This window comes from Alligator mississippiensis, chromosome 9, assembly GCF_030867095.1.
Source record: "Alligator mississippiensis isolate rAllMis1 chromosome 9, rAllMis1, whole genome shotgun sequence".
Classification (NCBI taxonomy): Eukaryota; Metazoa; Chordata; order Crocodylia; family Alligatoridae; genus Alligator; species Alligator mississippiensis.
The window spans coordinates 41,960,648-41,973,762 of record NC_081832.1 but is presented as its reverse complement, the minus strand read 5'-3'; the positions used below and the strand labels follow the sequence as shown (position 1 = coordinate 41,973,762).

Here is a 13,115-nt window from a genome sequence, read left to right as displayed (position 1 = left end):
ACAAAACACTGTCCCTTCGAAAAGGTGAAACAGCCGTTGAAACAAAGCAATGGTGTTTTGCACAGCCCTAAGAATATGTTAGTATTGTTATATTTCTATTTTTATAAAACTTATTGATTCAGAAGAAAACATACTATTAATTAGGGCTGTAAGAAATTTCACCGGCTGTTTCATTCTGACACTGTTTCGACCAATTTCGAGGTTGAAACAGCAAAATTGGAATGAAACAAAGGCCCTTGAAATAGCCTTGAAACAAAACGAGGCTGGTCGAAATGTTTCAAAAGTCGAAACGGTTTGACCATAGGCTGGGGATGGGAAGTCAGTCCAGCTGGGCTGACTTCTCATCCCCTGTACTAGATCACACTGGGGGCAAGAGGCAGCCCAGCAGGGCTGTTTCCCCTGTGCTAGATTGTGCCAGCTGGGCTGTTTCCCGGTGCCCCACGCTAGATCACGCCAGGGGTGGAAGGCAGCCCAGTGGGGCTGCTTCTCAGTGCCCTGTGCTAGATCATGCCAGGGGCAGGAGGCAGCCAAGTGGGGCTACTTCCCGGTGCCCTGCACTGGATCACACCAGGAGCGGGAGGCAGCCCAGTGGGCCTGCTTCCCGGTGCCCCATGCTAGATTGCACCAGGGGCGGGAGGCAGGCCAGCTGGACTGCTTTCCCATCCCCCATGCTCGATCACGCCGTGGCGGGAGGCAGCCCAGCTGGGCTGCTTCCTGGTGCCCTGTGCTAGATCACACTAGCAGGGCTGACTTCCCATCCCCAGCAAAACTCAAAACAGTGTCAAAACAGCCTTTCTGTTTCGATGGAATGGAACAGAACAGCTGTTTCAACTCAAAATGAAATTCGAGACGAAACACTGTTCCCTCGAACCGTCGAAACACAAGGCAAAACAGAATGGTGCCATTTTGCACAGCCCTACTATGAATCCCAGGAGGAAAGACAGAACTGGCTTTAAATATTTTAGGGTATCCAATACATTTTAAAAAAGTAATAGGGCCAAATTAATTTCTGATCTGCATTCAATGACTTCAGGACAATTACACTATTACTATCATATATTATTTGTGTATCTGGAACTGTAAGGGTGCATCTACAAGTGAATATTAATGTGATGCAATAAACACCAGTGCAGTTTACACATGTTTATACACATGCCTGGAACCACAGCACATTGTGCCAGGGTGCAGGGCATCAGCTTGCCAGCTTGGGGCTTCTCCTGCCTGGATCAACATGCTGGGAGGGGATGGCTGGGGCATGAGGGTGCTACAGTGCGGGGCCAGCTGGCAGGCAGCCGTACACTGTAGCACCATTGTTCCCCCAGCCAGCCACTTCAGTGTGTACACGTGTGCTGCTGCAGAGTAAAAAACTCCAGTCCATTTACTTTTGCCTAATAGCACTGTATGTGTAGATGTGAAATGTTTACTATGGAATTAATTAGTCAACTCTGTAGTAAACGTCTCATGTAGACATGCCCACTGTAAATGAAGTCAATGCTCAGCCACCCTAGAAACTAACATACTTAGTTATTTCCTTAAATATGGATTTCAGGGCTAATTTTAAGCACTCCAATTTTCAAATATTGGCTCTAGTTTTTAAAACTTATAAATATTCTTATTGCAGTAAAAAAGAACAGTAAGAAACTTTATATTAAAGTCATCTGGAGTAAGTTTTAGTCATCTTGGAATTTCTCAGATAACCTTTACATTGCAAGTCATGCTTCAAAGAGTCAGCATGTGCTGAGTTTTATTAGTTGAAATATGGCTATCTGTTTTTTCCTCTTGTTTCTATGCTTTTTAAGCAATGTGGAAAAGACAGCAATTATTGGTGTTATGAAAGACTATCTCTGCTTTCAATAAAAACTAGGGTTGTGCGAAGCTTCGGTAGCCAACTTGATTCGGAGGAGGTTTGGCCCAATTTGGCGGCCAAATCTCTGAATCTGAATTGAATTGGAAGACCAATTAAAAGGTCTGAATAGAATCAGAAGCCTCTGAATTGATTCAGAAAAGATTCGGCACTGCTTTGGAGATTTGGCCATAGACTAAACAGGCAGCAGTCCTCACCACACTAGACACAGTTGCCTCCAGCTGGTAAGCCTGTTGTGGTGGGTGGAGGGGGGAGAAAAGGGGCATGGGGGAGGGAGGGATTGGGGCTGGAGTTGGGGCTGGGACAAGTTCCCCAGCTGCGGCAGAGAGGGTGGCAGGGCGGGGGGGGGGGTGTGTGTGCAAGATGTGGGCGCGTCAGCACTGGGAGCAGGGGCTATGCCCTGATGCTGCTTTCCCAGCCGGGGTGTGGGGGGTGCACAATGCAGCGCCTCCATCCTGCGCCCCCCACTTCAGCTGGACAAGTGGCGGGCTATGCCCTGCTGCTGCTTGCAGGGTTTGGGGGGTGCAGGATGTGTTGTGGGGGGTGTGGGATGTGGGGCGGGGGGCGCTGCCACTGCTTGTCCAGCCAGGGTGGCGGGGCATGGGGTGCAGGCTCTGTCACCCCTTACCCAGCCAGAGGAGGGGGGTGCAGGATGTGGGCACTGTTGCCACTTGCCCAGCCAGGACAGGGGGAAAATGGGATGTGGGCATGGCAGCACTGGGAGCAGGGGCCATGCCCTGCTGCCACTTGCTCCCTTCCACCTGTAGTGAGCCGTACCTGCATCACACCCCCACCCCTCACCCCAGCTGGGCAAGTGGCAGTAGGACATAGCCTCTGCTCCCAGCACTGCCACGCCCACATCCTGTGCACCCCCACCCCCCTTCCCCAAGTCCCTCGCCCCTTCCCGTCCTGGCTGGGCAGCTTGTCCCAGCCCCATTCCCTCCCTCCCCCATGCCCTTTCCCTCCTCTCTCTGCCAACCCCAACAGACTTACCAACTGGAGGCAGCTGTGTCCAGCATGGTGAGGACTGCTGCCTGTTTAGTCTATGGCCAAATCTCCAAAGAGGCACTGAATCTTCAGATCTGATTCAGCTGAAATGAATCAGGATACAGTGATTCGAATCTCTGAATCAAATCACTGTCCCTCCTAATTGGCGAAATCTAAATCCAAAGCAAATTCTTGCTGCTTAGCACAGGCCTAATAAAAACCTGCTGCAGTCTGCAAACCTGATAGAATCTAGTGTAGTCCTCTGCAGTCCACTAGCCCCAACAAGAAGCTGATATCAAGCAGACTAGCCATAAATATACCTTTCATGGGGGCTGCATTTTGTACATATCCAGATAAATGCATTCCAGGTGAGAGCAGAGGTAGTCTACTTTTACCAGCTAAAAATGTGTGTATTTTTCAGTACTAATAATTTTCCCATGGCCAAACATCTTAATATAGAAAAAATAATAGCCTACCAATCTGTGTGTTCATGTAAATTTTCTTAAGATTAATAGAAAGATTTAGCAGGTCTGAATGCATAAAGTTTTTAAATAGCTTTATGGAGCCATTTGATATAATATACATGTAAACATTTCAAAACCCCAAAGAAAAACTTGTATTTAGATGCATATATTATTAAAGGTTTTAAAAACATTATAATGATTATTTTCCTTTTTTGTTTTTATAGCCAAAACAGCCCAATCCTGATTGGCGCTATTCTGCATCCCTAAGAGCAGGAATGCAAAGGTATGTACTGTGCTTCCCATATTATATCTGTGTCCTTATATCTTGGTTTATATCTTTGTCCCTTTCAGAAAAGGACTATTTTTTTTAATTAATTACTTTTTAAAATTAGGTGTCTCTGGTAAAATCTGCATGCTATGTGGGGAGCACCAAAATTCTTCTCTTGAGCTATTACATCTACCAATCCTATGGATTCATTTTAATTGCCTCTTTCATTATTCATTACTGTATTACTGTGTGATCTAAGCATTCATGTCATTTACCTCATACTTCTTTATACATAGACTATCAAGGCTTGATTGCTTTATTAAACTATGATAATATAATCTACATTTACATTAAAGCTTCCTGTTACCATCAATTCTGATAAGTTTCACTGCATCATATGCAGCACTGATACATTTTTCAGCCCACTGGGTGTGTCTACACAAGACACTTCATCGCCGTAGGAATACGCTATGGCGATGTAGTGTCAATGGGCACAAACCATGATGCCATAGCTATGTCGCCATAGCAACACACTCCCTCACTATAGTGCATTACTATGGCGACATAGTGGCTAAAAATAACTGTGCCACAGGCATGGTGAGGTACGGTCTGTAATCCAAAAGGAAGTACTAAATGACAGCATAGTAACAATGGTGCCATAGGGGCATATGTAGATGTACCCACTCCCTTTCATGACCATAAAAGTATGCTGCACATACAGGCAGACAAGGTTCCTTGGGTGAATTTGATATCTTTTATTAGACCAATCCAAATGGTTGGAGAATAGTTATTAAGCAAGCTTTCGGGTTCAAAAATCCTTTCTTCAGGCTACGGAAGCTGCAGCAGTTGGTGTGTGCTCTTCCTGGATGGAATGGAATGCTGCACATATAGGCAGTTTATTAACCACATAGTGCACCTGAGGTGATTAAGAAGGTTAAAATAATATTGTCAAGCATGTAAAATTGAGAATTTCAAGGAGACTTAAATGAGTTGGGTGTCCAGATCTACTTCTGAAAATCCCAATCTTAAAACTGAGGTCCTACTATAATTCTCTGTTCAGTACATCTTGGAAAGAATGAAAAAAAAGTGTTTTGTTAGCATCTAAATAAAATGACAACTTTGCTTTCTTTGCCTTAGCAATTAACTAACCACTTTTAGTCTTAGGTCTATTGTAACATCAGTAAAAAACTGGATTACAAATTAAAGGTAAATAAAAGACCATAGTAATTTATGTGGAATTTGAAACTTGGGGGTGGGAGGGGGTAATTTGCAGAATACAGAAAGATACAGATTTAGGGAAATAAATTATGTTTCCAAATTTATCTGGAGGTTATCATAACAAATACAAACTGAAAATAACTGGACACAGGGCACGTCTACAAGTGCTAAATGACTGCACAGTACCCATTTGTATTGTGCAGTCTTGGTGGCACATGGGTCATTTTTGACCCTACTGCGCAGTAGTGGCAGCATCACAGTTAGTGCTTGCTGATGCTACGTTGCCGTAGTGATGAGCAATGTCACTGTAGCTCATCACTATGACTACGTAGGATCTTGTGTAGATGCATCAACAGAGGGTTACATCCTATTTCTTTTTGACACACTTAAGTAGTCACAGGATAGCAATTTTTGACATTTACACAGTTTGAATTTTACTTCCACACCCAAAATTTCTCTGCAGACTATTACCTTTGAGATGCTTTGGCATGAACAAGGTGAAACTAGTTATTAAGTTATGCAGACGTTCAAGTTATCCAGTGTTTATCTACTAGAACATTAAATGAAGCACATATTTACCAGACTCCTTGGCTCTGAATATTTACTAAATAACATGCATACTTTGTTACCTTTAAAAACCACTGTGTAACTATCTGCAATTTAAGGCACCTGAATGCCAGTGAAAGGCCATTAAAATATTGATTTGTATGCCTGTTTTTAGGCACCTAAACAAGGGGTCTGATTTCCATAGGTGTAAGCATGTAGCATCTCCCAGTGAAATAAATGGAAGCTTCTGGGTACTCAGCACCTTTGAGTAAGGCCACTGACTTAGCTTCATAAAGATGAACCAAGTAGCCTAATTTGGGGCACAAAGGGGCATGTCTACATGTTGCCGTATGGTGACATTGCCATGGTGCTATGTTTTAGTACTTCCTTTTGCAAGACCTAAAGCACAGAGCAGTGACTGCCTGTACTGTTGTGCACATGGCGCCTGGTTAGATTTTGTAGTGTTGCACTAAAATGGAGGAGCATGCCACTACGGCAAAGTAGCTGCCAATCCCGTGTAGACTCACGTGATCACTATGTCACTGTAGTGTGCCATATGGTGACGTAGCACATCACTATGGCGATGTAAGGCAAAGTGTAGACATACCCAAGGTAAAGAGCACTCTGGCCCTAATGTAGCCAAGTCTTGAACATACATTTTGGTTTAAACATAGGAATAGTTCCACTGACTTTAATGGGACTATTTACATGTTTCATGTTAAGCTTGTATTTACTTTTTTGTTACATCAGAGCTAAGGTACTCAGCAAATTACAATGTCACACTGCCTTTTTTTTTAATCATGAGAAATAAATTGACTGAATTTCAGAATTGTCCCTCAACCCAAACTGAAATGAAACTCACTGTAATTCGTAGGAACTTGCTCTGAATACAGGGTGAATAAGGACTCTAGGATTTTGACTGAAGTCATCTTCATGATCAGGGAAAGGGATGATCTCATTTTTAAAAGAACAGGAACAGGCCTTTTCCATTTTAAAAAACAAAATTACAGGCATCTGCTTTTCCCCATCATTCACTTGTATGTTTATGATAGATGATATCCATCAATTAAATTATTTGGTCTCAAGGCAGAGTTTCCATCATGTGACACTATTTAAAACTTAACGTTCCTTGTAGTTTGAGAAGTCTAATTTCTCTTTCTAAATTTCTTGCCAAAAGCGTACTGTAATCAGTGTAAGGTACTGCAAATTGCACTGGATTACGTGCTGATAAATAGATGCATGCTTAAAGAAGCCCAGGACTGACAGAAACAATTTATTTCAATGCTAAGGCATCATAAACACAATAGGGATTTGATGACTTACCTGCCATGTTACTGACTTTACATCACATTAATGAAAACAAACCATTTTGTAAAGACGGTATTTGTGTATTACATGAATGGCACAGAAATTGTGCATTGAAGTATTCAAATAAATAACAAAGACTTTCTATAGATCTTAAGAGGACTGAAATATTTGCTGTAAAACACATTAGCAGAATGTGTTTGCATGATACATTATTACATTATCACCAGGGATTCTGTTTATTTTGTTTAAAAATACCCAATTAAAAACCCCCAAATCTGTGTTTTTACATGCTCAAAATGAAACACCACTCTGTGTGTGTGTGTGTGTGTGTGTGTGTGTATGCATGTATGTATCAGGTGAACACAATGTTTTATTGATATCTTTACAACTTTAAAGTAACTTGGAAGTCTACCAGTGCCTCAATCATTATAATAAAATAAATTCTAAACACCTATATATTTTGGCATTTGATTTTGGTTTTTTTATCATAGAAAATCAGAGTTCCCCTTGCCCCCTTTGCATACCAATATGCAGGTCCAGCTGCAGCTGTCCCCCCTGCTGCTTTGTGTTGCTGAGCAGCCCTGATATGCCAGTGCCCTGCCCCTTCTCATGCCTCACTCCAAGCCACAGCCCCCCCCCAGCCCTGCTGGTGCTCCTCACTCCCAACCCACAGGCCCCTGGCCCCACCAATGCCCCTCACTCCCGAACTACAGCCCCCTGCCCTTCCAGCCCTGCTGGAAGGGGCCCCCAGCTACCAGGCCTATGCGATCAGGGCCAGGGCCTACAGACCCCTGCCCCCTGCCCTCCCCTGTAGCAGCAGCTCAGCCCCAGCTGCTGCACTTGGGAGGCGGTGGCTGCTGCAGCCAGAACAGAACTCAGAGCCCACCCCACCTCCCTGCAGGTGGCATGGCCAGAGCTGGGCTGACAGGAGATCATGGGAGGCAGGGGAGGATGTGGGCTGGCTGCTGTGGGGCTTAGGGCTTCCTGTCCTGCTGCCCTCCTCCTGGGGACCTCTGAGGCCCAGCAGGTGGGACCTGACTTGGGAGGGCAGAGAATCTCAGTGTTGTTGCCACTGCCACTGCCACTGGGAGCCCTGTGCTAGCCATACTGCCATGGCGTGGCACTCCCTGCCTGCCTGGCAGGAGTGGGGGTGGCTGTGGTGGCCCAGAGTTGTGACCCCTGCTGCTGCTGGGCCATGGCAATGCAGCTGGTGTGGGGCTCTTATTGGGGTGGTAGCACCAAGCCTCCTTGCCCTGCTCTGCCTTCCCATGCAGAGTCCTGCCTCCTGGGCAATGAAGGCCCACAGGGAGAGGGCAGGACAGTAGGAGCTGGGGGCCTCCCCCAACCCACACATAAATCTGGAGGGGCATGTGGACCCCCATGCCTCGCTCCCTGGGAGTGCATGCAGCAGGGGGGAGCCAGCCCCCTCATTGCCCCTGGATGAGCCACCCGTGGCTCCCTCCCATTTCACCAGCCAGGCCCCATGGCCACACATTCCTGCCCTGGCCCCAGGACCCAGGCCCCACATACCACCCCAGCTGGGCAGTGTTCCCAGTCACAGCTGCCAATCCTGTCCCATTCCCTCCTCACTGTGGGAGCCTCAATGTGCCCCCTTGCTGGCCCCCATGTTGCTTATGCCCTCTAGTAGCTCCAGACTTACCTGCAGGCAGCTGAGGGAGCTGTTTTCCACCACTTCCTGGCTGTATTGTGGGACATGTGTGCACCCGCATACATGCATGTGGCACCCCTTGTGATCCACTTCCCCTAGCCCCAAACAGCCCCTTGCAGGCTAGAACTCTGCCAGCCTGCAAGGGGAACCCCATGGTTTTCCACATTTTTCTCCTTTAAAGGAGAAAATCCACATTTTTGAGTGAACAGAAAATCCAGATCCCTGATTATCGCTTGTGCAATAATGAACAACTGTGACCTATGACTTTAGAGGAATACCCAGAAAAGCAAATGTTGTACAGAAACAAGACAAATAGGAACAGTATGATCTAATCGATATGTATATTTATTCAGTGCTGTGCATATGGAGGAGGCAGGAGTCTTACGAGGAGGACCAGGAGGACCTGAACAGCAGTGGCCAACAGTTTCCAGTGCAACACCAGGTTAGAATCTGAGAGTACTCTCATCTGTTAATGGGATAGTGGGAAATATAATGGCTACATCCCTTTTAAAAGAGGTACTCTTGATATTTGAAATGTACTTTCCTCTTTCTTCTTTGAGGATATGTCTACACATGTGCTTTATTGTGGAGTAGACTAATTAACTGCAGAGTAAAGCATCATTGTGTGAGTCTATACATGCTGTTTATTTGAAATAGGCTTACTGCACAACAACAAAAACAAAAATTAAGAGAATTTTTCGTGTTCTAAGCCAAATCAGTTCCAAATCTGTGAGTCAGTCGAAAGCCATAAGTGACCCTATCACCGGCAAGCATCCTCCACCCCAACTGGGGCTTCAGATGTTTCCAGGTGGTAGGGGGCAGGGGGTGGGGTGGGCCAGGGGTGGGGCAGGTGGCGGGGGGAGCGCTGGCAAAAAGTGATCTTCATGATAAAAAGGTTGGAGACCACAGGTTTAGTAGTTGCTTAATGAAGTACTAACTAAATGTTCAGTAAGTAGTTACTGCACAGTAGTGCTGGTACACAGTTATTTTGTGATACTTATTGCACATTAGCCTAATAACACTGTCCCATAGGCAGTTAGCACAGTTTTTAACCACCACACTAATGGACAGTAAGCATCTTGTGTAGATGCTCCCAGTGACACTTTACTGCACAGCAGATTAATCTACTGCACTGTAAAGTGTCTTGTGCCCTTGCAGCTGATGCTTCTTTCCCCCTGTCCCCTATACTCCCTCCCGGCTGCAGCATGGGTACAGCTTCCAGCCAGTGGGGAGTTGCACCAAGGATGGGCTGCTAGAAAGTATATCCATGCTGCTAGTACTTCTCCTTAGCCCCCTACCCTCCTGCCTCCCAGCTGTGGCACAGAAGTAGCAGCAGTATGGATGCAGCTTCCAGGTGTCTGGCCCTGGTGTATTTCCCCACTAGCTGGATGCTGTACCTATACCCCAGCTGAGTAAAGGGGCTGGGAAGATGATAACAGTGCAGGCGCAGCTCCTAGGGGTGTGACCCCAGTGCAGGTGCAGATAAAGTCATCTGCCACTAACATGCCATGGAAGTCACCTGGCCCACATCAGACCAGAAATACTTGAAAAGTCTACCAGCCACTGGTTCAGTTTATTAAGTATGCACCAGTTTTCATTTTTGTTACAAATATTTCACTGCTCAATTCAGCTAAAAATTGCATTGGACAATGAAAGCCAAAATGGCAAGCAATGATACTGGAAATAATTCACAAAAAAAGTATTTTAGCCCTCTGATTAATTAAATATGGGATGAACTTTAGGGTTTCAGCAGGGGACTTCAAGAAAAAAAAAAGAAATAAATTCCCACAGTCTGCCCCAAGTAAGGAACTGCAAATAGCTGTACCATCCCAGAAACAGATAAGAAGATGAATTTTGACTGAGACCACATACAGGCATTCATTTCTACTGAGAGAACTGCAGCTCTCCCACTAGAAACCACAAGCTACAGGTATTCACACAATCTCTCCTGGAATAAAGTTGGTGGTTCTGGGAGAAAAATAACTCATCTCCAACCCAGTAGAGGTTGTTCCTGAGAGTCTCTTCTGGGAGAACAAACTCGTATATGCTTCCCTGCCGCTTAACTCCTTCCAGGGACCATGAGGAGTTGAGCAGTGTGGAAATGCCTGCCAGAGACCAATGTCACTCTAGTCTTGGGGGCACAGGAAGCACCTAGTGCTCATCTCCTCCCAGTCCTGGGAGGAGGTGAAGTGATGAACAAAGTCTCCCGTGCGTTCCCAAGTCTGAAGTCACTCTGGTTGGAAGAAAGCATGGGGTGCTGATGCTCCTGCACTCAGGAGGGGAGGGATGAAGTAGCCACCTGCTGCTTCCTGCTAGCTCCCCAGACCAGAGACCCTGGTCTGAGGAACAAGGATTTCCTCACTGCTTCACTGTCCCTGGGAATAGGATGATTGGAGCAGCCACTGTTCATTATGCTTTCCTCAGATCAGGATCACTCAGTCTTGAGAAGCCACACAAGAAATAGGAGAGAGAGGGCAGTTGCAGGTTGAATGCATTTATGGCTCTCTCTCTTGAAAACTTTCTTAAGGGTGGAAAATTGCTTGCCTGAATGCCTGTTCAGGGCCTGAGAGCCAACATTCCTTCCATCCTCCACAGACTTAAGTTATTTTACTTTTTCTGTGGAGAAGGATCCTTACAGAAGGATTCCTTACAGGGCAATACCAGCTCTGAATAAATGAGGAGGTAGAGGCTTGGAAAGCCAGAGTTCTTCTCACTGTCCAACCCCTTTCTACTAACTACTTGCCTATTTGTTGCAGTGAGGAATAGTTAGCAAATCCCTGTGTGCTGTCTGCTACAGCCAGAGTCCAAGTCTGGGCAGTGTCAGGCAAATGAGCTGAAAGCAGAGGGAGTCTTATTTCTCTGAATGTCCAAGCAAGGATGTGACAGTCTAGACCTTTCTCTAAATATACATATAAATATATGGACAGATCCTCAGCTGTCAAATGCAATGGCTTCTTTGACTTCAGAAATTTTAAAACACCCTCATAAAAATAAAGGGCGAGAATAGAAAACCTTGATTCACTTTGAAATCAGCAGGGCTGCTCACTCGAGTGGCTACTCACCAGTCTTAGTAAGGGTTTCTCAATTTAATCTCAAATAACTAGATAAAAAGATATTTTTGAAGGTGGAAATAAAGTAAGTCCTTCCTGAGGCAAAACATCCCCGCTGCTTCACTTAAATGCAATATTTTTTTGCTTGGATCAGGACCGATTAAAAACTGTAGAACTCCTACAGTTTGCTAACATCTACATTTGCAAAATATGAATGAATAATTGTGCTCACTATTTGTACCTGCAGAATGATTGTCTGCATAAGCAGATTGGGAAATCACAGACAAAATTGGCCCTTGTTTCAAATTACTTAATTTGCCTGTGCTCCTATTTCAGGCGAAGCCTTTACAGGAATAGTGGGCATGTGCACATTGTAAAGGGTGTGTAAACAGTTGAGTCTGCATTTGAAAATGTTGCTTCAATAAGACTTGGATATTAACAATCAGTGTGTTTCCCTTAGGCCTTCAGCTCCACTAGCCAGCCTTGACTGAGAGCTCAGATCATGACCTCATTTCTGACATAGAGCTCTTCTAGTTGCTGGTACAGCTTTGTATCAAGTTATTTTTTGGCTTGGTTTAGGCAATTTAGATTTCTAAATACCTGGCTGGTTCTTTCAAGTCAGGTACCTAGTCATCCCATAGGTGACTGGTAGAGAATGCACGGGAGTGCATGTGCCCCCCCCCCCGATGGGGCCGGCGCCCCCCTGATGGCTGACACTGATGCTGTTGGCAGAGCTGGTGCCCCCCGACAGGGCCACCACTGTCCGCAGCTTCTGCAGGTGCCCCCCCCCAGATTCAGGAGGCACCAGTCACTCATGCGAGTACCCATTCTGTGCCTGTTTTGCACAATCCTAATACAGCTCTCCCAGATGGTTGGTCACTCATCACTGTTGTTGGGTCTCAGTCACACTAGCCCAACATATTCCTGTTTTTCCCTTGATTTAAACAGGCCACAGCACTTGCTGTTTTCTTGGGTTTCTGGCAGATTTTCTCCCTCTTCCATTCTTCCCCAGTTGGTTCCAAAGACAAGCAAGACCCTTCTGCAATAAAAAATATTGCCTGATAATTCCTTCAATCTGTTAGTAGGTTTCTGTGAATCCCTCACAGAGCCTCAGAGCACTGAGTCTCTAAGGCTCTGTGGTTTCAATGCCAATCATTAGCACCTGAACTCTTTGTTTGGGTTTTTGAGAAATTTCACTGTTCCAACCCTCTTCCCTACAGACAAACTTGGACATACTGCTTGCCCTGTGGTTCAGCCATCCAATTGTCCTTAAGGTGCTCCCACTTAAATAGCAGTCATGAAGATTTAATGTCCTTTTTTTTTTTTTAATGTCCTGGATACATATGACACTGCCCTGGCATCTGATTAACTCCTCATCCCCTGTAAGTGAGTCAACAGTGCAGCAACGTTATAACATCAGACAGAATTCTTTAGCTGTAATAGAAAAAATCACCAAATTGTCATATCCCCATAATAGTGCAGAAAGGGAAGTATAGTTAACCCCAAGCCTAATATCAAAGCCTCAATAGCTTATATACAACCATTTCCAAGTAACTTAAATAAAAGAAAAGTTTAGTTGATTTAGGAAAGAAAATAGAGGGGGAACCTCATACATACAAATGCTAATCTGAATATGGTTGTGGGGTTTTATTACTAGAACAAAAATGTTCTAGGTGGTTTTGAAACAAAAGGGGTGCAATTTCTCTCTTTCAAAGCTCATATTCTAAAAATATAGTAATAG

The 13,115-nt window shown here is 45.1% G+C and overlaps 1 protein-coding gene across 6 annotated transcripts in view; it reads left to right on the top strand.

The window, feature by feature from the left end:
- The window catches only part of LOC102559534 (protocadherin alpha-C2), a 267,699-nt gene that overhangs the window by 139,122 nt on the left and 115,462 nt on the right, over window positions 1–13,115 (top strand). For all 6 annotated transcript variants that reach the window (XM_059733379.1, XM_059733378.1, XM_059733381.1 and 3 more), the window contains exons 2-3: window positions 3,540–3,598; window positions 8,678–8,766. In XM_059733379.1, coding sequence (XP_059589362.1) covers window positions 3,540–3,598; window positions 8,678–8,766 — 148 coding nt within the window. The remainder of the gene's footprint in view (window positions 1–3,539; window positions 3,599–8,677; window positions 8,767–13,115) is intronic.